A 26729-nucleotide genomic window follows, 5' to 3' on the forward strand; every position below is an offset into this window, starting at 1 on the left:
TTCCATTCTAAGAAAGTAATGGACATTTACTTATGTAAGTGCCATTAAGTTGCAAACTTATACAATCCCAGCAAGGGGCTTTCAAGACAAGTGAGAAGTAGAGGTGGTTTGCTATTGCCTTTTTCTGCAGAGTCTTCCTTGGTAGCTCCTTACCCAAGTCCCAACCTTGCTTAATTTCCAAGATCTGACATGACTGGACTATACAAGACCACTGTTGCTCTCAATGGATACATACTTCCTTGAAACATACAACATTTTGTGGGTATTCTACTAACCTGATTCTATAGCTGGTATTGTAGTAGTACAGTTATCCTTTGAACATGTTTCCATCATTGCCGTTAAGGTTGTGGTGGGAACTGTGCCAGTGTCTAAAACAAAAAGCAAACTGTTAGCAAAGGTTGATTTTCCACAATTTTTTCTGTAAAGTATACATTAAAATGAGGGCAGAGACATACTATCAAATTCTCAGTCAGAAACCTAGTGTGGACATATTTTCATAGAATCCAAATTAAGATACATTACAAAATACACAGCTCCATCTTCTTTATTTGTATGTACTACATAATATTTGGTATCTCTCTACTTTTGATCTGCATGCGTGCATGAGTGCGTGCGTGCGTGCATGCGTGTAAAGTACCATCAAGTTGCGGCTGAGTCATGGCAATGCAGCAAGGCAGGAGGGGTGATTTGCCATTGCCTTCCTCTGCATAACAACTTTGGTATTCCTTGGAGGTCTCCCATCCTGTTACCAACCAGGATCAACCTTGCTTAGCTCCAGGTCAAGGCTGATCTTTTGACTAACAATAATTAAATTGAGGATACTTTGTAAACCCCTTCCCCACTACATTTTACTACATCTTAGCTTGGAACCCCCAAATTCAAATTTTCAAATATTAACAAAATTTAAAATTTGTTTGAATATTTGCTTCAGCACTGATTCCCCAAATTAATTATTTAGTATTGGAAGAAACAAACAAATGAATCAGACTGCTGAAGCTGAAGAAGAATCTTATCGCAATCAGGGCAAAAAAAGGTACCACTATTCCACGTTTACAACATAACACCGGCATTTCACTGCTGTTTCTTCCTAAATTAAAGAGATGACATCAAACACAGCTTTACCTAGTTAGGATGAAATGCATTCAAAGATAGAAACAACCATAAGATATGAAAATAATGTCAGTTTGAAAAATCATTACAAATTATTCACAAAGGCTGACAAGGAGGACACTGAGTGGCTGGATCATCTTCTTGAAACCAGGATAATTATGAGACTTTCAAGGATGAAACCACTATCTGATGCTCATTTGTAAATATGTATTCAGTTGAGTAAAACACTAATTTAACAATTCCAAAGTAAGTAAAGGATGTAATGATCAGCTTTATTTTATCAAACATCTATTTTGCCCTGCGCATCCCAAATTATTTACTGCATCATGTGCTGGCACTGCTAAGAAATGCTTGAAGGAATCCAAGTTGGCAAAATAACACAACCCAGATAATACCCCAGTATGTCAGAATCCTGAACCAATGCCAGCTCAGAAATAGATTTCTGATACACCAGAGCAGATTCATAGACAATGATGAACAAAGGTATATGCTTTGGCAGAAAGAGTAATACCTGCCACAGGTGTTCTGTTTTTCAGTCTTTCCACTTCCATAATGAAGTCATCTTTTAAGAACAAGAACCCAACAATGGAGAAGAGGTAGACAAGAATAAGGGCCAGCACAGCTGTCAGGATAATGGAGCGTCCGTTCCGTGTAACACTTTTAATGACATTCAGTAAAGTCTCTTCTCTGTACACCAAGTCAAACAACTTGGAGGAAAGGAGACAAAAGGAAACAGATAAATGTAAGTAGAATACAATGTTCTGTGCATACAAACAGAACATGCATGAATAAGACAGATATAATAGTGTTTCCAGATGAACCAGAGGCCCGTTCTGCATGAGCCAATAAAAGCGGAGTGCAGTTGGTGTAAATGAAATCACTGCTGCCTTGGGGCGTTCGCATGGGCAGGCGTCCTGTGGACAGCATGTGAATCAGCTGGGCTGCGGACCTTCGCACAGAGATGTAGTGGGGGGGTTTTTTTGTTGGTCTGTGTAGCTACACAGGAATGCACACATGAACCCCCACAGCCACGCTGAAATCCTGCGATACCACGAAACGACCCTGTGCGCCTGTGTAAGGGCTTGAACCCACAAATGAAATGTGGCTGTTTTCTCTAAAACCTGTATACAAAGAACTTAAAATGATCATAACGACATTTCTTGTAATAGATAAATATACCTTTAAATATGGGAGAACTATGTATTTTTTTTCTGGATATTGGCCATTCAGACAAGGATGTTAATTTTCTGATGCTATGGGCTTTAAGGACATGCAAAAGAACATTTTCACAGTAAGAAGTAATAATTATATATTCCCCTGTCCCCCTTGGATCTAAGGAATTGAACATACTAATAATTTTTGGCTGTTTTTCATAAATTCTATACACAAAGAACTCAAAATGTTTACAGTTGTAATTAATTAGCTTAACCTGCACATGCTCTTGTAATTGGGGAATATACCTTTAAATAGGAGACATTATGTTGCTCTTTCCGGATGCTGTTTGTAGCACTGTGGTGAACACAGCATTTCAGAATAACACTGCTAAAACTTTATAGCACTTAAAGAATCATACTCAACAAATATTGGGGGTAAGTTAGCCTGCATTAGTATGCCTTTGATTTAATGTTTAATAAGATTGATTTTATTATTGGTCAACCTTCAGCATAGTGAGGGCTTGTTGTTAAGAAAGTTCTTATTTTTAACAAGCCACACCCACCTTTCATTCAACATTTAACACTGGAGGAGATTAGATAGAAACATTTAAACAAAATTAAGATTCCATGTGTATATCTACAACAATTGTGCCTCAAAATGGGGGTGGGGAGTGTAGGGGTCTGTCATTAATTACAAACTCATGAAACATAAAGTGTAAAGAAGAAGAAAATATGTCATAACATCAAATGACTAAATGACTAAAATGAGGAACAAAAAACAGGGACGTTTAATATTTCTAACAATCCAAAACTGAGAAAATTATAGTTACTGAAACATGAATGAATCATTGCCAACTGGTATGCAGAACTGGAGGCTACACTGCCCTTCATCTAAGTATTCTAGGAATAATATTTTTATCGTGTGTCGAGGTCAGCATAGGATACAGAAAGAGGAACAGAACTTTACAGTGATGCAATCCCCCAAAACATCTGATGACAAAAGATATGCAACAACCAATTGTGAAACCACTAGGGAATGTTCACAATTACACTGTTAAGAATTATTAATAGATTTCTGAGATGCAGAAAAGCCACCACAGAACATGCTGCCTGACCTGACTTTAAGAGCAATAACAGAGGCAGCAGTTTGGCTCACTGTACCTAAGGTCAGATCCAATGCATTGTGAAGGAGGCAAAACTGGTTGTTCTGTGACTGTGCAGACATGGTTGTTCTGTGACTGCGCACAAGAACCTTGGGGAACATGTCTACTCTGTAACCTCTCCAGATACCCCCCCAAATGCACCCACAGTTGCTGGGGGTAGTTGGGCTTCAAAGTATCAGGCATGCAGTTGTCTGGAAGGTAGATTAGATTAAGAGTATGACTGATCCAAAGTCATTCAGCCTGTTAAAGTGGGATTTCATAAAGGCCATTTCACATCCAGCCTTTAGGTCAATATCTAAGAGAAGTAAAAAGTATATATAATTGTTTAACTATGTTTCTAGTCAGCCTTCCTCACAGAGACTCAAGGAGGATTACTTAGTATAATTTGCTAGAATCAATAGGATGAGCAATGAAATAGTCTAATAAGCAATGAAATAAGACTAGGGTTGCCGATGTGTAATAGTCTACAAGTTGATTTCAAGGGCAAAGCCATGTAGATTCGAGACCACAGTCCAAAATGTAACATGCAACTGTAAATATCTGAAACCCTAATATCATATAGACACTCATCAGGGAACCATTTACTATCTCTTCCTAGTCAATATAGTGGTGACAGTTTGCTGCTGCAGGAAATGGGAATTGTAATCTAAAAGGAGCACTTCTCCTAGTGGTCTAAGGGCTTGGACCCCAGGAAGTTGCAGTTTGGCAGGAAGAGCTCACCCCAAGCTGCAGAACACAGGCCTCTACTCAAATTTCCCAAAATTCTGGCAGGAAAGCTGTAAAAGAACTCATGTGTACAAAGGAGGGGCCCAACATGCAAGTGAGGCACTTCAGAACATATTAGCTATTACGTGGTGAGAGGAACTTATGTCCATGATCACCGCTCGATAGCCACGAGTGAACGTCCCACGGTTCCCAACAAAGCTCACCAAGAAAACTATCTTGTTACAAAGCTGAGGGGGAAAGAAAAACACAACCACAGTTATTCACAAAGGATCTAACTGGCAGTGCAAGCTGCTGCTGTGCAAAATGTAAAACATAAAACATGCTCTGCCTACACACTTACATGTGTAGATCCTACCTAAAGCCTTTAGAATAGTGCTCCCTTTAGAACAGTGTTCCCTTTAGAATAGTGTGCTAAATGTAAGAAAGCTAGGAATACAGGAAGATTTATAAGGCCACTGTTTCCTTCCTTAATGGCACAGACACCACATCACATAACCCATGGCTACATGGGAAATAAAAAGTCTCAGGGCTCATGCCTGCTTGAAACTTGCAACCTCAACACAAGAGCTTGAACTCCAGCTCACTGCAAAGCCCAGGGGCAGGGGCATAAACAGAGACAGGTTCCTGGGCAAACTGTAGCCCTGGGCAAAACCTGAGTTGGATGCCCCCCCCCCCCCCATGGGCGGCCACTCCACCACGACCAAATTTCTTTTTGCACCAGGACATTGGTGCCTGCAGGGGGTGCATTTTTAGACATATCAGCACCACAATTTCAGCATATCATCAGGGGACTGTCCTTATGCTACCCTCCAAGTTTGGTGAGATTTGGTTCAAGGAGTCCAAAGTTATGGACTCCCAAAGGGGGTGCCCCATCCCACATTGTTTCCAATGGGAGCTAATAGGAGATGGGGGCTACAGTTTTGAGGGTGCATAACTTTGGCCCCCCTGAACCAAACGGCACCAAACTTGGGGGGTGCCATCATCTCCAGATGATACCCTGAAATTTTGGTGCCGATACATCCAAAAATGCACCCCCTGCAGGAACATCCTAGAAATTTGCCCAAGAATCTTTGTTCTGCATTGAGTTTTCTGCATTGCTGTCAATGGGGGTTGCAGGCTGTGGGGGGCACATTTCTGAAGGCACAGTCTCAAAACTTTCAGGGTCTACTCATCAGGAGACTGCCTAATGAGAGTGCCCCCCAGGTTTGGTGCAGTTTGGTTCAGGGGGCCAAAGTTATGGACCCTCAAAAACTGTAGCCCCCATCTCCTATTAGCTCCCATTGGAAACAATGGGGGATAGGGGCACCCCCTTTGGGAATCCATAACCTTTGGACTCCCTAAACCAAAACCCCACCAAACTTGGGGGGGTAGCATAAGGGCAACGATCTCCTTGATGATACGCTGAAATTTAGGTGCCGCATGTAAGTAGGTAGGGAACCTGCGGCTCTCCAGATGTTCAGGAACTACAATTCCCATCAGCCCCTACCAGCATGGCCAATTGGCCATGCTGACAGAGGCTGATGGGAATTGTAGTTCCTGAACATCTGGAGAGCCACAGGTTCCCTACCCCTGCGCTAGCCTAAAAACTGCACCCCCTGCAGGCCAAAAATGGAAAACCACTAAAATACCCAAAAACGAACCCAGCATTTTGATGCCCCCCACAAGGTGATGCCAGTGCTGTGGGGAGAGGAAGACTTGCTGAGGGGAGAGGAAGACTTGCAGTCTTCATCTGGAGCAGGAAGCCAGGTTTTCTGCTGCTTGGCTGAGGTTGGAGTCCTTCTTTGTGTGTGTTCTGTTGTTTAAAAGCTGCTTTTTAAATATCTAGGCATAGTTTTTCAGTTGACTGGTTCATGGAAAGCTCAGATAGCCCACACTATTGAGACTGCCCAAGGAGCCATATCAGCCACCCTGAGATTCTTTTTCACAAAAAGGGGCTCACATATTCTTTATGCAATTAAAATCCGCCAGGACAAGCTGATCCCCAAAGTCACATCTGGGCCACAGCTTTGCTTATAAAGATTTCCATTTTCTGAAGGCAACTAGATCTACATTTCTCAGATCCATATCTGGTGTCCCACGCAGGGCTCCCAACGCTCTTCTTAGATAACAATTGGGGATTGTTGTTCGAAGCACAAGGTACGTTTTTAAAGTGATAAGCTTTTGGTCATCTGGATGAACTTCATTAATTCTTTCAGATAATTTCCACTGGTGCTGGGTGAAAGCTATTGAAGAGAAACTAAATTTTGACGGGTTCACAGCCCTGGCCCTGTGCCATCTTGGATTTATGGGAGCCAAACCTATAATTAAGCAGCAAGTCTGGGATATAGACTTTAAGTAGCATAGCATGGGCACAGCCTCATCCAGTGGTAGGGAATCCACTTTGTTCCAGCCGACTATTTATATAGTTTATAATTCCTAAAATACTGAGAAGCTTTCACCTTGTTGGCTTTAATGCTTTACTATCAACTCTTTTGGAAGAGAGATATGCACATGTTCCTTACGCTTAAAGTGTTTGCCCCCACCGAATGGACAGGTTGAAACAGTTGATCACGTGATACTGGATTACCCTCTGTACAGGGACATTTTGTCTCTATACATAACTTCAGTCTTATCCGATTTTTACACTTCCTTCATCTTCTCAGATTGTTTTAATGAGCAAATTTGGCAATTTGGCATGCTTAACAAGGAAGCAGCTGGTTAAATCATGTTATTAATGATCTCTCTGCTATTGAAATCAGCCAATTATTCTCCTTGAGTCCGGGTGAGACAGACAGACGACAAATAATGTGAATAAAATATGTAGGTTTAAAATTTCTCGTACACAGATGTGCCCACTATGTCTATCAATTTTGAGTGATTTATTATCACAACCAACAACAAATGTTGGCCCTGGTAAGTACTTGGATGGGACATCTTTGAGGAAGTTTCGGTCACTATGCAGATGCAGGCAATGACAAACCACTCTGAACGTTTCTTGCCTTTCAAACCTTGCAGTCACTATAAGCTGGCTACAACTTGTTGGCATTTTCCACCACCAAAATGAATGTAGAAAAATGATTGCCAAGCATTTTTATAGACAATAAAGTTGACAATACTTACATTAGCAGCACCCAGAAGGATCAGGGTTGGTCCAAGGCCAATTGTGTAGATCGAACGGAGCATTACAGAAACCAGAAAGGGACGAATGCCAACAGGCTTAGGGAAGAAGAACAGCAAGGATGTACAGACAGCCACTGCTATCCAAAGGAGAACAGAAAACAGGGGAGAAAGGGTGCCTGGAAAGAAACAGAAAGCAGAATGAAAGAACAGCTACACAGGGCTCTATCCAGCCCAGCATTATTTAGTCAAGAGGAGTATATGTATTTGCCCCAAAAAGTGATACAGATCCTCCAAAAGTCATGATTACATCATGCCTCTTACAAGGCCTCTTACGCACATGCAGAATAATGCACTTTCAATCCACTTTCAATGCACTGTGCAGCTGGATTTTACTGTGCGGAATAGCAAAATCCACTTGCAAACCATTGTGAAAGTGGATTGAAAGTGCATTATTCTGTATGTGCAGAAGGGGCCCCAAACCTGCTCTATGCAAACAGAAAGCCAGAACGTGAGAATGGACTGAAGCAGCATGGTGGCTATAAGGCGACGAGATAGGACCTTTGCCGGTTTTGTCTGCGGAAACTGATAGCTAACTTACCTCCATGTTAAGAAAGGACATATTTGTCCATCTCTGCATCACAGCAGAACAATCACATTTATAAGTCCCCTAAAAGAAGGGGACACAGAGGAGGAACTTCTCTACCCAAACCAATCAATTCCTTCCCCAGCTGTATTTCTCTGACCCCTAAGGCCAGCTACACATTTAGAATGTAAGAGCAGCCCTGGTTTGAAACTGCAGACTGTTGGTATCAAGGCTATCGGATCATTAGGACTTTTCAGCCAGTGTGAAAACAGTGGGTTAGAATGATGGCCCAGAATCTTGGAGACCCCACTGTCAATTCTGACTCTACCATGGAAGCTTCCTAGGTGATCTTGGAGTAAAATGGGGGAAGAGAGAACCATGTATGCTGCCCTTAGTTCCTTGGTAGGATAAAAATGTACTAAATAAATAAAACAACAGGTCATGATTCCCATTTCACACATTATGCAGCGGAAAACTAGCATTAGCCATCACATACATAATGAATAGTGTCATAACAATCAGCACAATGGGAGAATTCTGCATTTCAAATATGCCTCAGTCACATTCATGTTGTACTTCTAAGTGCTTTTGAGTTCAAATTACACATTGCCAGATCCAATCATGTAACTTGGGCATCAGGCCTTGGATTTCATGCAAAAGTCACCTACTGACTACTGCCAGAGAAAGGGAACTTCAAGAGGAGGTGATTTTTCAGTGGAGAAAAGGCCTCATGCCTATCGATTTTCCATTGCAGTTCCTCCCCCAAATATCTTTGCCTGCTAGGATTTTTTGAAAGGCTGATATCAATGAAAACCTGAATCTACAAGTGGAAAAACCAATGCTTTGTATAGTACTTTCCAAGCATCCTAGAGTTTCACAGGCATTCTTTCAGCAATCATTAGAACAACCATGTAAAGTAAATTAGCCAAGCACTTCCTGTACCTGCTTCATGATAGCCTAGAAGAAGCAGAAAAATAAATGACAGGCTATATCTGAAAGGCAGACTAGTAAAAGCTGCTTCACTGTTAACTATGTTCAATTTAAACGGTAAATGGATTACCACAGAGATTACTAAAGGGATATATACTCCTCCACCTCTAGGTCATGGGTTCAGGTTGAGTCTTTGCAGAAATGTGACTGGGAGCAACTTCCTCTTAATAGTTGATGTGAACCTCCATCAGTGGAGAATGTGTGACTTATTAATACCCCCATATACACTCTTGGCACACTCCTATTAGGTAGCTGGATGAGCCAGAGGTTAAAGGGAATGGCCTGAAGACTGAACTCTCTTGTCACCCTTCACTGGGGAAGTGGAGGAGATCTCTCTCTAGGTCATAACTCAGGCATGTAAGCAAAGCTGTCTGTAAAACCAAGCTTTTGGTTTCTGATGCTCCCATCTTTCCCATAAGCACTGCTGAACAAAGGCAAAACAAGATTTTTAAAAAATCAGTTTTAAATATTTCAAGGAGTCAGAGCTCTGTGCAACAAATTCCAGCAGGAAAACCTTTTTCTTGGTTTCACTGCTTCAAACTGTAAGGAGGAAGGTTGTAAAAAAAAATTCCTGTGAATGAGGTTGCAATCCTCCCAGAATTACATCAAATCTCCAAACTGCAGAGATCTGTCCCAAGTGGACTCCAATGGCATTATAACTGGGTGAGGTCCCTCCCCGCTTCGAACCCCGCCCTCCCCAGGCTCCACTCCCAAGTCATTAGGAATTTCCCAGCTCAGAGTTGGCAACCCTGAATAGGAAATCAGAGTGAAAGCTCAAAAATGATCTGATATTTTTTAAAATATGAAGACAACTTGATCCATGGAGGGTATTTCACCATGCAAACAAGTAATATGCACCAGAAAACAAAGCGTTACTACTGGCTCTTACATACAGGATTCTTTTCCCTTTCATGAGAAAGAAGGCAATTCCTTCTTCTTCCAGCATTTATCTAGTTAACATAAACACTCAAATAAAAAAATATGTCCATCACAGTGATGGTGTGACTCCATTTCATACTCCTGCTTTGCTGAACAAAATTAAATCTTTGTGAACAGCAGAAATGGGTGTGGCAAACTGTGATTTGAACAGTCATGAGATCTGCTCTCCCTCTGAAAAGGAAAGCAGTATCGAGGCAGAAGAAGTACTTCTTTTCCATCACCTTGTCCCGTGCTGAGTGCTGAGGCCATGCCCACATGTTTTAGGCACTAAGGTTGACCCCAGCACTCCAAGCCTTTCAGTGTACTTCTGCAATGGTCAGAGCACATGACAGAAGCTGAAGAGCGATTCAGCTGCTCTGAGTGCAGGAAAACAACCCAAACAGAAAACACAATAGGAGCAAAAGTCCCCCTGGGGGTTTCTGGAGCTTATTTGCATGGCAGAGCCCAGGACCCTCTGAGTGAAAAGGAACCAAGAACTTTAAAGAGAGAAATATTGGACATGTGGGGCTGAACATTTTGCTCCACGATTGTCATCGCCAATTTCTGCATCTCCAAACACAGTATGTTAAAACAAAAAAGGTCAATGTTAAATGTTTGCTTTAGGCTCAATTTTAAAAAAAGGATAGCATGATGATTTCCTTTGAAACACTTACTCTTCTTAAACATAAACACTTCATTCTGTACAAGGAACACTGAGCACATCTTGACTCATTGGCAACAACTTTCTTTGCGGGCTTCCAATCACAACTTGAGCTGTTGGTTTTTGCCTTCAGAGTCCAGGGCTGGTTCCTGGCATTCTCTCTCTCAAAGCAATCTAGACTTATTCCATCCTGAGCCTGTTTGCTATTATCGTGGAGGCTTAGACTTGGCCACCACTGCCATTGAAACAGCTGAGCCCCCTGTGGTCCATTCCTACTTTCCTCCGGGAGCTGGCTGAAGCAGTTGCTTGCATGCCTTGGCCTGAGAGGAGCCCCTGTTAAAGCTTTCATATGGAACATCCTCTCCCCTTCTATATCTGTCTCTTTCCTTTGCTCTGCCTTCCCTCACTCGCAGAGGCCATTGATATACGAGGACGGGGCAACCCCTGCTTTGTTTTGGTGGCCTCACTTTGGAAAGCGGTGCTCTGAGAGATTCAGCAAGTGTTCCGTAGTGCTTTGGCCAAAAGGGGACCCTTTCATGATTGAAGGCTTTTCTTGCCCAAAGATGGCCTGTGCATTAGGATTTGTACTTGACTATTGTACTTGACTATTGATTGTACTTGACTATTGTACTTGACTATTGATGATACTGGGTCTGTTAATCAAAAGTATATTAAATTATCAGTTATGCTTCTAAAACACAGGTGGCATTTGATTGTTAACCATTTGCAAACTGCTGTGAGCTTGCTTTTATGTGGAAAGGTTTTATCAGGACATAAATATGCAATGTGTAGGTGTGCAGGCATGTTAACTGACCCTCTTGAGAGACTTCCTCTTCATTAGGTACAGGCAAATCTATTTACAGTGTCTTAGATATAAGGCAAAATAACTGGCCACACCATATAACAGCCCTGGCTATCCTGTTTATGGCTTGGTGGATGATCTTCATTCACTGACATGGCAAAGGGTTTTACAATCTTCTTCTATAATCCTTTAAATTGTCACTGCTCTGCTGCAAATGTAGACCAATACTTCTTCCATTTTGCTTGTGAGAAACTGAGAATAAATGTTCGTATTTTCCCAAGACTAGCAAGCACATGGCAAAGCATGGACACGAACCCTTCTCACTGTATTCTGGCAACAATCCTGTGAGGTAGCTCCTGAAAAGTAGTGACCTGCCCATGGCCACCCAAGAAGCGTCTTCTTGGCTGTAAAGTGATTTGAACCCGGTCTTCCTATATTTGTCCTTTCATCCTTTTATTCACTATATTCACTTTCCCCCTTGCTTTTCCTCATATTTTCTTGGTTCCCTTTCCCTCCCTTTTACCTCCTGTTCCTTTTCTTTTCAGGTTTTGTCTCCAGAGACCATTGCTGACTGATAATTGGGTATATCACATTGGTCTGCCACAATGTGGGAACAGTTTTCCTTTAAGGTGGTAGGGCATTTAGGGTGTCACTCATACATGGGATAAGAGATATATTTTAGCTATGATTAGACTCCATGATTTTTTCCATGTTTTTAATTGTACTGTATACTAAATCTTATACATATCTGCATTTATATGTTTTTTGCTGCCCTGAGGCTGGCTTGGCTGGGAAGGGGCAGGCGACAAATAAAATAAAATGTAAAAATACTCAAGGACAATGCTGTAGCCCCTGCAGTTATTTTGCAAACAGATCACATTGCCCTTCAGTGCAGCAGTTGCATTAAGTTTTTATTTATTTATTTATTTATTTATTTTATTCCACTTTTATACCGCCCTCCCCCAAAGGGCTCAGGGCGGTTTACAACATAATTACAGGCAAGTGGATAAACAGGATAAAATGCTAAAAATTAATACCAGTTAAAATGCAGCGCTCCAAATCCATAAATATTTAAAACAGATGGCGTTCAAGCATTAACTCCTCTAACTCTGAGAGGGGAACAGCGGATCTCAGTTGTTAATTAAGAGGAAGGAGAACTATACTATGCAAGAAGATCCAGTTGTGTAATTTTTATTTTCAGTTTTGGGAATTTTGAGAGCTGTACCTTCATATAAAATGTCTGCCAAAGGGGTAAACAAGGACTGGGCTGAATTCAAGCCAAGGCATGCCAGATTGAGAGAAATACTTTGGGGGAAATATTGTGTCGGGAGGGCCAAAAAGGTGCCGGATTGCATCTAGCCAGGGAAAAAAGGGACATGTTTGTCACAAGAGGATGCGTTGAAATTGAGTTCTTAGAGAGGCATTTAAACAGAATGTAATGCAAGCAGGTGTTTGGGAAATAGCTAAGCTCCTCTGAGGGTCTTGGGAGGATTTGGAATTTAGACAAATGCAGGTTGAACAGGCTGTATGAAGGGAGGGTTTGGAAATTTGGGCCCCTGGACATGGCTACACTGCATGCATCAAGCCCAGTGGGAAACTGCCATGGGGGAAATGGCTTTTCTGAGTCAAGTTTTGCCTTCTCCCTCCAAAAACGTGAGGCTTCCATGATGTGTCAGTGCAACTACACTCTACAGGGAAGGAAGAGAAAATGCGACACAGGGAGGCCACTGTGCTTACTTCCCATGACTGAATATCGTTTAAAGTATGTCAGGACACATTTTGAACAAGGAGGGGAGGTGAATGGAAGTTGGATGTTAATTTGATACACATCCTTGCTGTTTCTAGTAGGTCTGTAGTAGAACAACATTTGAATCTAGTATCACATTCAACAAAAATCAAATTTTCCAAGGCTTTTGTGAGTCAAAACTCACTTTACCATTTTATGAAGCTCACTTTACCATTTTATGGAAAATCTGGACAGTCTTTAAGGTGTTGCTGAACTCCAATTTTGTCCTTTATCAGTGGTGGCGAACCTATGGCACGGGTGGCAGAGGTGGCACTCAGAGCCCTCTCTGTGGGCACGTGCGCACAGAGTGCATCATGTGGAGGGGGGGGGAAAGCACTGTTAAACCCCACTGATTTTAATGGGAAGAACTAAAGCACGATCCTTTACCTGAGAATAAGCTCAGTTGCTGGCAATGGGGCTTGTTTCTGAGTAAACCCTTCTAGGGTCGTGATTCACCCATTGGAAGAGTTGCACGATTGCTTCAAAGCAAAGCCACTGATTACCACCAAGCTTACTTCTGAGAAACGCACGCCTAGGAGTCAACTGTTTAAGTTAAACTAAAACCTCAGTATTCAGGTTAAATTGCCATGTTGGCACTTTGCAATAAATAAATGGGTTTGGGGTTGCAATTTGGGCACTCGGTCTCGAAAAGGTTCGCCATCACTGTCCTATATCTTGCCTGTGGGTTCAGCTGCTTTTGAAGGACTGTCATGAAGTCAGTCTTAGTGGACTATCCTCAGCACCTCAGAAATTAAACTGGCTACCTTATGCTTACTTCTTTAAAGAACTTCCTCTCATGCTTCTATGGCTCTAGGTAATGGAGCATTTCTACAGTGCTTCACATAATTCACATAATTAGATTAGCAATCATTACAGAAATACTGTAAGTTGGAAGAATATGATCCATATTTTATTATTATTTAAAATATGTATACCTTGCTTTTCCAGTTACATTGTTCAAAGCAGCCTATAGATGAACACAGCATAGATGTGACAGGGGAAACATTAAATACGTAGCAATATCAACAACAACAAAACAAAAATAGCAGCAGGACAAAAACAAAAATTAGAGTTCTGCAAAATGAATGTTCAAATTTCACTGTGTCAATAATGCTCAGAGATTAAACTAAAACCACCTTTACCGATCAGAAATCTTGATCTGAGCCTTTTGTCTATCTTGTCCAGTCTGCCAGGCTAGTAGAATAACCACTGCTAACAACCAATGCTTGTAGGGAGTGTGCTGGAAAAGCTGAAGCTCAATATGAGCTTGGGCTAGCGAGAGATGCTTAACACAACAAAAAGGGCTCTTTTATTATGTTCAAGAAGAGAGGATGGGGGAGGTTTGGCCCCTAGAGTGCGACAGGGAGTAGAACTAGATGACCCTGAGGTCCATTCTAACCCCATGATTCTAAGACAATTCTGCCTACTCAAGATGGGCAGGGTGATTGCTATTAGTTCCCCTTCCCACTGCAGCCCCCCTCGCCATATCTTCCAACCCTCAAAAGTAGCTCTGCAGGGGCACAATGGAAACTGTTTGAAAGGAGCAGCAGTGAACAAGAGTGCTGCTTGCTTGTGGTTCTTTGGATCCCATCCTTGAGCACAAGAAGCTCCCAAATACTTGTTAAGAAAATTAGGAATCCTGAAATGATCTGGGTGAGAGAGCTACCCATGAATAACCCTTAAGGACACATTCAAATGGTTTTTGAATTGACTGGGGATTTTTTGGAAACAGATCAGCTTGTGGCCTTAAAGCAGAGAAGTGCTGAAGCAAAAATCCTGTATGGCTCACTCTTCAACAAATGCAATTACAGTCAATCCCAACCAACTGTGTAGATTTCACTTGTGACTAAGCATGGGTTGTTGTTGACTTCTGGGTCTATAAGGATTGAAAGTCTTTTCATGTGACTGGCTCTTATTTTGCTCTCCACAGAATCACATGGAAACATATCACACCACCGTTGAAGCCTCAACACGTTCTGCTGGCCCGGCTCCCATTAACTCCAGAGTGCTCTGACCCATGTTGGTGGGAAGATACCTTGAACCAAAGACTATGATGGGAAAGCCCAGAGCAGAGATTGGTAATCACAGGTACACATGCCAAGCAGAAGCACAGCAGTTCATATTTCTCAGCACAGAGGATTAATTCTTCACCCAAACAACCACAGTGAGGCCCTGATAGGGACACTGGGGCCAGACCATTGGGAGAAGATGACAGGCATCATCACCTCCAGGACTGTAAGGACTTTACTTCCTGTGTTTCTGTGACAGCATGGAAATTGAGAGGCTTGTTGGCCTGATTTTGACTGCCTTGCAGTGCCATTACTGCCCTTGCCACAGGAAGGAACACTGTAGGTACAATCAAGTGACACAAGGTGCCCACAGTGTCATGTGTATGGCCCTATGAAATCGCTGACACAGGCTTGGCGCCTCAGTTTGAACACCTGCTTCACGGCGCACTATTAACACCTATCGCGGACTGCCGGAATCATTTCGAACAGCCAAAAGATACTCTAATGGCTGAATGCAATAACTTGACTTGTTTTATGCTTCTAAGAAGTGTTTTACTAATCTGATATTGAGGTCATAGAGACTCGGGTTAGCATAGTTTTTCAGTTTATAAGATGTATTTGACAATAAATCAGACAAAAGGTAATCATATATAAATATGACCGATCTTTGTTACTGATTATAAATGGGTACAGCAATGAATGGATAGTGCCTGGGACATGCAATGACCCACAGTGCCAATTCCAGGAGGGGTCAACAGGGCCACATTATTTGACTCATACACTATTATTCACCAATTCAAAACTTCTTGGAGGTATGAATAACAACTAAAAATAAACAATGAACTGTCGAAGGCTTTCACAGCCGGATTCAACTGATTGTGGTGGGTTTTCCGGGCTGTGTGGCCGTGGTTTGGTGGATCTTGTTCCTGATGTTTCGCCTGCATCTGCGGCTGACATCTTCAGAGGTGTATCACAGAAGGAAGTCTGTAGTGTGTAATAGATTTCCCTCTGTGATACACCTCTGAAGATGCCAGCCACAGATGCAGGTGAAATATCAGGAACAAGTTCCACCAAACCACGGCCACACAGCCCGGAAAACCCGCCACAACCAAACAATGAACTGTTAACATCTATCAAGTACTGCAGCCCGATGGTTATGTAACTGGGTCACAACAATTTGGTGAATGCAGCAGAGGTGGTTAAAGAGAAGCAGTGTATTATGTAAGCAGCGTGACATTTTGGTCACTGACCATGGGCACAATCCAGCACAAGTCTGTCAGTGTGTTGACCCAGTTAGAGTTTTGAACTAGGATTGGGAAGTCCCAAGTGCAAATTCCTACTCAGACCCGAAGTACAGTAGGTGACCCCAGGTCAGTCACACTTGCTGAGTCTAACCTACCTCACAGGGTTATTACGGAAGGAAAATGAGGGAAGAAAGAGCCATGCATGCTGCTCTGAGTTCCTCAGAGGAAGGATGGGATAACAATTAATAGACTTTTGGTGTAGCAATGGCAGGTAGAACACTGTGAGGTAAGTTGAACGTGAAAATCCACACTCATTTTCTGAGCCTTAGGAATGCAAACTTCCGCAGTATGCTTTGGCAGAACACCAGAACCAATGTACCCCTTGGCAGTGAAATCAAATGAATTATGTTATCAAAGCGCACTTGGGTTACACAAAACCCCAATGCAGTGTCAGTCATGTGGCATTCTGCTTCATTCCCAGGCTTTATGTAACAGCACTATCAGTTACACTATTGGTTTCAGACAGCAAGCTAGAGAGAAGGAACATAAGGAGACAGCTGGCTTTTATCTGATGAAGAGTATACTCGCTTTGGAGCACTGTGAAGGGTTGTTGTTGTTGTTTTAAAGCAGTTTTCTAAGAGGTTAAGCAGCTGCTGTTTTTATTTTACTTTTAGACCAGCAAGTGAACACCTATTTTTTTACAGATTTCCTTTTCGTCCCTCAGATTAGTTGTGATAACTATTGAATATCCAGGATTAATCCCCAGAGTGCTTTAGCCTTAAGTACATGAATAAAGGAAGCAACTGCGCTCACGGTGAATGATCCATGAAGGTCTAATGCCATACAACTGAAGCTAAGCAGGAGGGATTGAGCAAGGCCTGTGTGGGAGGCCACGTGGAGTCTAATGTGAACTACTCCGCTTTCTTAACAAAGGGCTTATATTTATTGTACATAAATACAATAAATGTTTGCTAAGGCTCCATTCCTTCCCGGGAGAACTGAATCTTGCCCTGCTGAGCCGTCCCTGTCTAAGTTACAAACTTGACTACTCTTCTGTGCTCTGTCAGAGGCTCCTGTTGAGGGCTACTTCAAAGATTCAGTTAGTACAAAATTCAATGGTCTAGTTTGTATTAAATGTCAGAAGGTACCATGAGCCTCCATGTTGCCAGCTACACTGGCTGCCATTGGCTTCCAAGCTCTATTCAAGGGGCTGTAGAACCCTATTTACTATATTTTAAAGTATTTATTAATGCTATTTATAGTCAGCCTTTCTCACTTGGAGTTAAGGTGGATTATATAGAGTGAATCAGTTCAGTTGACAGGATGGTGTATTCAATAAGCAATACAATAAGATTAGGATTGTAGAACCAATCAGAAATCTAAAAACAGAACTGAAGAAAATGACTTATTTCCCTTAAAATGACAAATTAAATAATACAAACATTCTATAGCACGATCTTACAGCCTAATCCAGAGCCCCCAGCAGTGGGATGCAGCATCGCTTTGGTACTGTCCCGCTGCCTCCAGGGGGCTTTGCAGTGGTGTGGGAAGGCAAAAAGCAGAAAAAGCTTCCCCACCACTGAAGATCCCTTCACTGGGCTCTGTGGGCCAAAAGCCCAGGCCCCAGTGCTGGGATTCCAGCCTTCAACACTCCTCCAGAATGCCCCAACTCCGCCAGTGGAGGCGGAGAGAGGTGCAGGAGTGAAGTCTCTAGGAGAGCACTCTGCACTGCTTCTGGCTGCTGTGGTCAGCTGCAGTGGCTGGCTGCTGGTGGATTTGCCCCTCTGCCAACATAAGTGCCCCACCAGGGAGGGCAAATCAGCCGGTGCAGCCCTGTGCAGCCTCCATAGGAAAATCCCTCCCCGCCCTGGACTGGGAGGTTAGTTGTTAGTAAGATAAACACAATAGTATAGACCATAGTCCCTAATAATTTATCTAAGTAACTCCGTGAATCATTTAGTACAGTACAACTATATCACCTGCTTTTCCTTGCCCTCTTCATGAGTGCTCTAGCAGTATACCCTTTCAAACAGAAAAATTCTCCCTCCCCCTTCCCCAAATGGCAGCTCTGTGCAGTTCATGTCCCAGCAGGTGGGATTCCCCTATCCACCTGGGTCCCAATCACTAAAGCCTTAGATTGTGACTCCCCCCACCCGCTTTGGCTCCCCTCCCATTTCTGCCAATGCAAATGTTTTCATCTAACCAGGTCTGTTGGTTTTACATGTTTGTTTTATATTTTATCAGATGCTTTGAACTTTTTTGCAGGAATAACATAGGGATGCTTAAAATGAAAAAAGAACGAGGCAATTCTGGCCAGGACAGGAAGCAAAACCCATAAGATTTATTGTCCCTTGTATGATGCGACATGGAAGACCAACTTCAAGTCTGGTTGTGGGTCAATTCACATCCATTTTTTTCCAGGAGGTTTTCTCACATGAGGGCTTCACCATGGCAATTGGGCAAGCTGCAAATCCTTTTTGGAACAGCCACAGTCACGTCTCCACCATATTCTGGCCCCAGGATGGAACTGGCATGAGGTCTGTTTGCCATAACAAACTGAAAACTAGAGCAGGAAACACAAGTCCCCTCTGCCATACACTCAGTAGAAACACAAATCACCCTGAAGTCTCCAGAAGACACAACCATGAAATTGCTGGATGTCTTACTGCTGTCTACTGACCAATTTGGAGTTATGCTAGCTAGGCCTGTAATGTCTTAGACTCAAATTCTCACAGCAACTTTGGTTACTCAGCAGCTGCAGAAGAGCCACAACCAAGAACTAATAGGGACCAACCTGTAACAAAATATAGCCACTGTCTGGTCACAGGAGTATTCCAGAATGGTTGTACCAAAGTAAGGCCAGGCTACTCCCCTTGTTATCCACACTGAGTTGCAACAGAACTGTTACAGATTCAATAAGAGCTTTTAAGTCTCAGTCTTCAACTTACTCCTGATTTTCTTCTGCCACTTCATTTCATTATACAGGTCGTCTGTCTGCTGGAAAAAGTCATTCACTTTGCTTCCTTGTTCATCTCTCTCAGTCGTATTGAACACACGACACTTGGATTCGTGGGTAAGGAATTCACAGATGTTTGGCACAGGGAAGACAATTTGTTCCATGGTTCTGTCATGACGGACAATCTGCAAATACACATATCTTACTCAAATGAAGATGAGGTTTGAATATAAACTGTTGCATCTTACTGATAAAGGATGAAAGAGGCAGCTGAATTCTATCTATTTGCTTGATAAGACAGGACAGGACAATCTCATTTGGCAGTTACAGCCATAAGGTGAGGGGGGGAGATCTGAATGTTCAGACTCCTCGATCTTGAGGAAAGCAAACAGATTGGGATTTTACAGCAGATCTTCAGCAAATTCCATGTTAGAGAATTAGAGAATAAGTGAGCATCTGAGAGAAAGTAATTTACCCTCCAAAATCTGAAGCATGATTCGAAAGGATGTCAGAAATTGGCTGTTGTGGGTTTTCCAGGCTGTGTGACCATGGTCTGATAGTCTTTGCTCCCTAACATTTTGCCCACATCTATGGCTGGCATATTCAGAGGCATGTCATGGCGAGATGTGTTTCTCGCCATGGCACAGTGTGCAGTGATTGTATGTTGAACTATACATTTTGTCCACCTCACAGGGGGGTGAGGCACATTTGCATGTACCTGGTTGAAGATCTATGGCTGGCATAGCCACAGATGTGGGGGAAATATTAGGAGCAAAACCTACAAGACCATGAGCACACAGCCTAGAAAACTCACCAGAGCCAGTTGACTGCACCCGTGAAAGCCTTCAACAATACGATGCCGGAAATGTTCAGAAAAATGAAATAAGAAACCAAAGACCAGCAAATCTGTGAAAGCTTCAGGCTCCAGAAAAATGCAGCAATTAAAATCTAACTTTTAAGAGTAAAATGGTGGTGGGGAGGGTTTAAGTGGAAGACATCAAACAATGTGCTTTTCAAATTTGCATTCAAACATTAGAGGTTTTGTTTGCACTGAAAAGGCTCAGATACTAGATTGTGTGAAAGACCTCTCTTTGCCTGTGACTCTGGTAAGCTGCTACCAGTCTGAGCAGACAATATTGACATTGACAGACCTGATTCAACAGAGGCCAACTTCATGTGTTTATCACTCTGGTAATTAAATTACTGGATTACGGAGTTTTGGATGATAAAGCTTATTTATGCCAGTTAAACCAGTGTCCTGGTTTATATACATAATCAGGATCATATGGGAGCAAGCAAACCTCCGGTGGACTTTGTTCCACCTACCCAAGCCCATTGCAGATACAGCACAATTCACGCTATTCATGCAGATGTCTCTCTGAGTGTATACACACAAACACACACACACACACATTTTGAGGGCTGTGCCTGGAAAATTTCCCCAATAGTATATAAGTTCTTCATCCTAACAGCAAATATGTGGGCACTGGCTGTGATCATATCATGGTGGGGGAAAGTACCTATAATTTGCATCTGTTCCTGATTACCCTCTGGTACAATGCCCCCTGCCTACAAATTCTAAGAGCAAGGACTTCTTTGTTTATAAACTTATCAGCACATGAAGGAAATATATATTGTTATGCAGAAAGAAATCTATTTCTACTTAATTTATTTGACGGAGCCAACACTTTTCTACTCTGAGCATTTGAACTCTAAATCTTAGGTCCCAATCTTTTTTAGCCTGTGGGCACCATTCTGACACTGGATGGTAGGCACAACTCCTAAATGGCTGCAATAAGAGGTGGAGGCAACCACAAAACCTCACAGTCATACATACCCTCGATGTATCAAATCATCTAAATTACATTGATTTAATGTCTGAGGCTCATGAGAAGTTGTTTATATCAGCTTTAATTAACATATGGATATCACAATAGGTCTCCAGAAAGTTTGTGTATAATTTATCCTAACTTAGTGTATTGGATGCCTTGTTGTATTGTTGTTTATGAAACGAACATACTGTATGTAGAATTACGGCGCCTAATAAAGTTTACTGTACTGTACTGAAGCATACCCTCGATGTATCAAATCATCTAAAATTACATTGATTTGAATTGTCTGAGGCTCATGAGAAGTTGTTTATATCAGCTTTAATTAACATATGGATATCACAATAGGTCTCCAGAAAGTTTGTGTATAATTTATCCTAACTTAGTGTATTGGATGCCTTGTTGTATTGTTGTTTATGAAACGAACATACTGTATGTAGAATTATTTATGCCTAATAAAGGTTTACTGTACTGTACTGTACATACCATGTTTCCCTGAAAATAAGACAGGATCTTATATTAATTTTTGCACCAAAAGGTGCATTACGGCTTATTTTCAGGGTAGGGCTTATATTCAGGGAAATACGGTATTGTATTAATTCATTAAGGCGGGCTCTCAGCAACAGGCTGCATCCTCATTGGCAAGGAGCACAGGACATTGTCCGTGATTGTGATCTATAACTACCTGCAGGGCTTATTTTTGGAGGAGAGATTATTTTTTAAACATCTTCCAAAAATCCTTAAAAAATCATGATAGGGCTTATTTTCGGGGTAGGGCTTATTTTTGGGGAAACACGGTAACTCTAATTGTAACTCTTCATAATTGCAGGCAGAAGTTCTGTTTAACAGGATGACTGTTAAAATGAACATTTTTTAATAAATTATTTTCTTCCACACATGTAGCTAATTTTCAGTCATATAGTGAAGATCCTTGTGCTGTCAGTGAAGATCCTTGTGAAGATCCTTGTGCACAGTCAGGCAGAAGCCCTGCCACCACAGGTTAGGACAGTCTCTTTTTAAAGAAAATATATTCTACATATTAAAAGCTACTTGTATTTAGCAAGACAAATAAGTGGATTCTAGATCAAATCAAGCTTGAACTCTTCCTAGAAACTAAAATGACTACACCAAGGCAATCATATTTTGGTCACATGAGAAGACAAGAGTCACTGGAAAAGACAATAATGCTAGGAAAAGTTGAAGGCAACAAGAGGAAGACCCGGCATGCGGTGGACTGACTCCATCAAGTAAGCCATGGCCCTCAGTTTGCAAGACCTAAGAAAGGCTGTTAATGATAGGATGTTTTGGAGGTCGTTAATTCATAGGGTCACTATGAGTTGGAAAGGACTTGATAGCACTTCTCACCATATGCACATTCTCATACACAGACACACAGACACATGTAGAAGGAAGTAAAGTGGCTTGGTAGGCAGATGTTTTCCATTCTTCTGGCAATCCTTTACCTCAATCTGGGCCGTGTGATTGGCATAGTACTTCAAGGCTTCATCTCCTTCTTCTGAATCAGAGCCAGGCTTCAACATCTGCTGCAACATTTTATTGTGACGAGCCAACTAGAAGAAGAAGGGGAGAAAACTATTTGATTAATTCCATGCCAGCATGTTTTCACTTCTGATTAATACTTACTCACAAAGGCTCCACACCATAGGGTCTGTATCCATCATTAACACACACACACAAAAAATCACTGGTACTGAATAACATAAGTGAACTGATCTACAGAGAAGTTAAATAAATCTTTAGACAGATTTATAAAAGCCAGCCATATGTCACAGTCCCAGACTTGCTCAAAGACAGGAATTAGCACTTTAAAAGCAGAATTCTTATTTTATTGATGACAAGCATAGGAAGAGCTGATGGCTCTATTGTTTGAACTGATCAGAAGACGACAAGCAAAAGATTATATTCCCCCAGCAGAGACACATCAGATTCATCCCCGTCCCTTTCCCTCTCCAAGGCGATAAAACATACACATGTACATTTCCCAGAGGGAAGAAGGGGGCGGAGAAGAGGGAGGTCACACACATCCACATTCCTTAGACAGTGTTAACACCTAGCCAGTTTCATTCCAATTGCATGAGATATCAGATAACAGCTGATCTTTCCCAGGCCATTCCAGCAGGAAGCCCCAAGTAGCTAGAAACATGGAAGGAACCAATCGAAAACATTAAAGGGTCATGACACCTTAATAGTCAACAAATGTTTGTTGAGGAAGTTTCCACAGAAGAGATAAAGGTGAGTATTCCTTTGTTGCATGGAAACGAGTGCAAGACACTGAATCCCATTTGATGCAGTAGGAATTAGACATCCCTAATTTTCTCTTCAGTGCTCTCAGAACCTTCATGCCCCATCCAGGTCAGAGTTACAGAGAGGCCCAGACTCCACTGCAGTGCCAGGCCCACCACCAAAAAGCTATTCATATCCTGTTTCTCTGAAAATAAGACATCCCCTGAGAATAAGACATAGTAGAGGTTTTGCTAAAGTGCTAAATATAAATATCCCCCGAAAGTAAGACGTAGCAAAGTTTTTGTTTGGAAGCATGCCCGTCGAACAGAACACCAGAGCATGCAGTTGTGGAGCGGAAAAATAAGACATCCCCTGAAAATAAGACATAGCCCATCTTTGGGAGCAAAAATTAATATAAGACACTTTCTCATTTTCGGAGAAACATGGTAGGATCCCAATAAGCCAGCCTTCTGCCACTTTGTAGGAAACAAAGGAACTTAATGTGGAGTAGAAGGATGTAATGCTGGGAGAAAAATCAGTAAGGTGTGACAAGCTCATCCCTATTTATTTTTTTCACAAAGCAATGAGCAAAACGAAAAATATAAACAGAAGCTTGTAATTGCCGCATTAACAGAGGGTAAAGGAAGGGCAACTGGTGGATTACACAGGAAAAGAAAGCCAGTGATCCCATGTACTTCTTCTTTTCCTCTCATTGTGTTTATCTCCCCTTGATTGTCTTCCCGTACCTCTCCCCACTTCCCTTCTTTATTGCCACCACCAACTCATTGTGATCTCGGACTGCCTCTGCGCCTTTACATTAAGTCCCCTCGACATGTGTTGTGGCAGCTAAGGAAATAGAGGCTAGCCTTTACATATGATATCACATGCACTGAAATCAACACATGTAGATAAGTCATGAGGATGAATGTGCCGGCCTTATAGGACTGCCAGGTCATGAGTAAAAAATCTACACATCCAAACACACTCAGAATGTGCCCTGGCTACCTCCCCACTGCTCTTCTGAACACAGTGGGAGACTGTGTGACAGTTACCCTGTGCAGCTCTTGCTGCCACTACAAGTGCAGAGATGTTCACAGCACCAGTGGGGCATCCGCATGACAGTTTCCCCCGCACTTTCCTTATCTTAGTCCCCTGTGGTTGCCATACCTCTTCCCTTACCACCAATGGTGGCACATGTGATTGCTATAGTGAAATAATGTTATAATGATCAGGGTGTTGTGGGTTTTCTGGGTTGTATGGCCGTGTTCTAGTAGCATTTTCTCCTGACATTTTGCCTGCATCTGTGGCTAGCATCTTCAGAGGATCTGATGGCAGTAAAGCAAGTGGAGTGGAATGTCCAGGATGGGAGAAAGAACCATTTGCATTGATTAAAAGTGTTAAAGGTGCAATTTGCAAGTGTGATTTGCATGTGTTGAGTGGAATCCATCATACGTATGTAACACTGAAGCTGCATAATCAATTAGTGAGGGCATCTGCTGCATTGCCTGGCATTTAAATCCATTTCATTGCTTCATACAGAGAGATACCCTGTGTCTGGGTGGTATGTACCAACCATTATCTTGATTCTAGTGTTTTTAAGTACTGGTAGCCAAATTTTGTTCATTTTCATAGTTTCTTCCTTTCTGTTGAAATTGTCCATGTGCTTGTGGATTTCAATGGCTTCTCTGTGTCATCTGACGTAGTGGCTGTCAAAGTCATCTAGAATTTCTGTGTCTTCAAATAACATTCTGTGTCCAGCTTGGTTTATCATGTGTTCTGCTATTGCTGATTTTTCCAGCTGAATTAGTCTGCAGTCTTTCATGCTCTCTGATTTGTGTCTGAAAGCTCCGTGTGCTCCAACAATAAGTTATAATGATATATTGTCATAATCTGCCAGCTCCTCTGAATTACCAGTTTTCATTTTTTTAAAAAATAAGTCTTTTCAAGGTTTGGAAAAGATTGTAACCAAACAGGGGGAAACAAAGAAAATGGACCACTAGCAGACAACATCATGTGGATGCTCTCCCCCACCCCTCTCCAACCTCCCTACTGCAATTTGAATGCCAAAACAAATCAAAACCTTGGTGTGAAAATAATGTAAGTTTAGAAAAGATTGCACTCCCACCTGCATTTATTTTTAGAATTTCATTCTTCTTTGCCAACCTGGGGGGTTCCCTGGAATGTGCAGTCCTAAGGTATCTGTACCCTGACCTAGATAGCCCAGGCAAACCAGATTTTGTCAGAAGTCAGTTGCTAGGTAGGGTTTGCTCTGATTAGTATTTGGATGGAAGGTCACCAAGGAAGCCCATTTTCTTAGGACTCTGATGTTAATGCCTAATCATTCCAACCAGATACAATGTGAGAAAAGTTTCCTTTGTTAACCTCTGCTCATTGATCAATGCAAAAACTCACACAGAAAAATTCCTCTGCATGACCATAGACTGTTTTCTGCTATATCTCTATCATCTAACAATCCACCCCAATTTAAAATTCTTGAGCTCTCCAGGACAGAAGAAAGGCAAACAGAGAACTTGTATAAAAATTCTAGGGCAGATTCCCTATCATACCCAAACTGCCAGCTCTCTCTTTAGATTAAGACTTCATCTCATACAGCATGTTTCTATTTAGCAGAAGGCACCTGCATCAGTATCAGCCACAATATATCCATAATACGCCTAGTTTATTATGCCGCATATCCCTCTGAGCGCACCATTTAGATGCACTGCAGGGTAAGGTGACTTTGGGTGAGGCTGCACTGAAAAGGGAATTTATCAAAAATGGCATGACACATTTATTGCTTTTCAGTAACCTCTGGGTAAGAGCTGTTTGGTTTTTTAAGTAAAAAGGCACCCTCCATTGCAAACCTGAGCTGTAACAGGGGACTATTTTCTTGCAGCTTCTTGTATGGTCAGATGCTTCTTTGAATTTCCTTACAGATGTGTCCTTGATTCTCCTTATAGGAGACAAAGGAGGGAATAAATCCAAACTCCTCCTTCTTCCTCAAGCACTGTACAGCCTCCTCGAGTTCACCCGCCACTGGGACTGGCAGGGAAGAGAAACCTGTCCTCCAGCTGATGTCCCACACTTCAAAAGAGCTGCCACCAAAATTGAGGAAAAATCGCCACAATTTCCTTCAGCAGAAAAGAGTTAGGACAAGCCAATAACGAACAAAAAAATCCGTTCCTTCGCAGCCAGAGGCAGCGTGCTACCCAGCGTGCTACCCCACAGCAGTGCGTGCTACCCAACAGAAGTCAACCCCAAAGCCCCGTTCTTAAATCTTTAGAACACCTTTTGGATAGGAAGAATTTTGTTTCACAATCCGTTAAGTGATCTTGTGGCAGGTTCTCAAAATTGAAGGTTCTGGCATTGAAATCACCTCCGATAATAACATAGGCATTGGGGTAAGATTTAAATCAAGTTATGAATTAGGTCTCAAAACCATTCCACAATTCTTC

General features: G+C 42.0%; 1 protein-coding gene across 1 annotated transcript in view; it reads right to left on the minus strand.

Moving 5' to 3' along the window:
• Positions 1-26729, minus strand: part of ITPR2 (inositol 1,4,5-trisphosphate receptor type 2) — a 228853-nt gene that overhangs the window by 22714 nt on the left and 179410 nt on the right. Inside the window, 10 exon segments of the mRNA XM_048500683.1 lie at positions 276-368; positions 1622-1817; positions 4197-4229; positions 4232-4267; positions 4270-4380; positions 7253-7428; positions 12432-12518; positions 12521-12561; positions 19190-19386; positions 22494-22601. Of these exon segments, the coding sequence (XP_048356640.1) occupies positions 276-368; positions 1622-1817; positions 4197-4229; positions 4232-4267; positions 4270-4380; positions 7253-7428; positions 12432-12518; positions 12521-12561; positions 19190-19386; positions 22494-22601 (1078 nt within the window).

The sequence above is a fragment of the Sphaerodactylus townsendi genome, linkage group LG06, assembly GCF_021028975.2.
Source record: "Sphaerodactylus townsendi isolate TG3544 linkage group LG06, MPM_Stown_v2.3, whole genome shotgun sequence".
Classification (NCBI taxonomy): domain Eukaryota; kingdom Metazoa; phylum Chordata; class Lepidosauria; order Squamata; family Sphaerodactylidae; genus Sphaerodactylus; species Sphaerodactylus townsendi.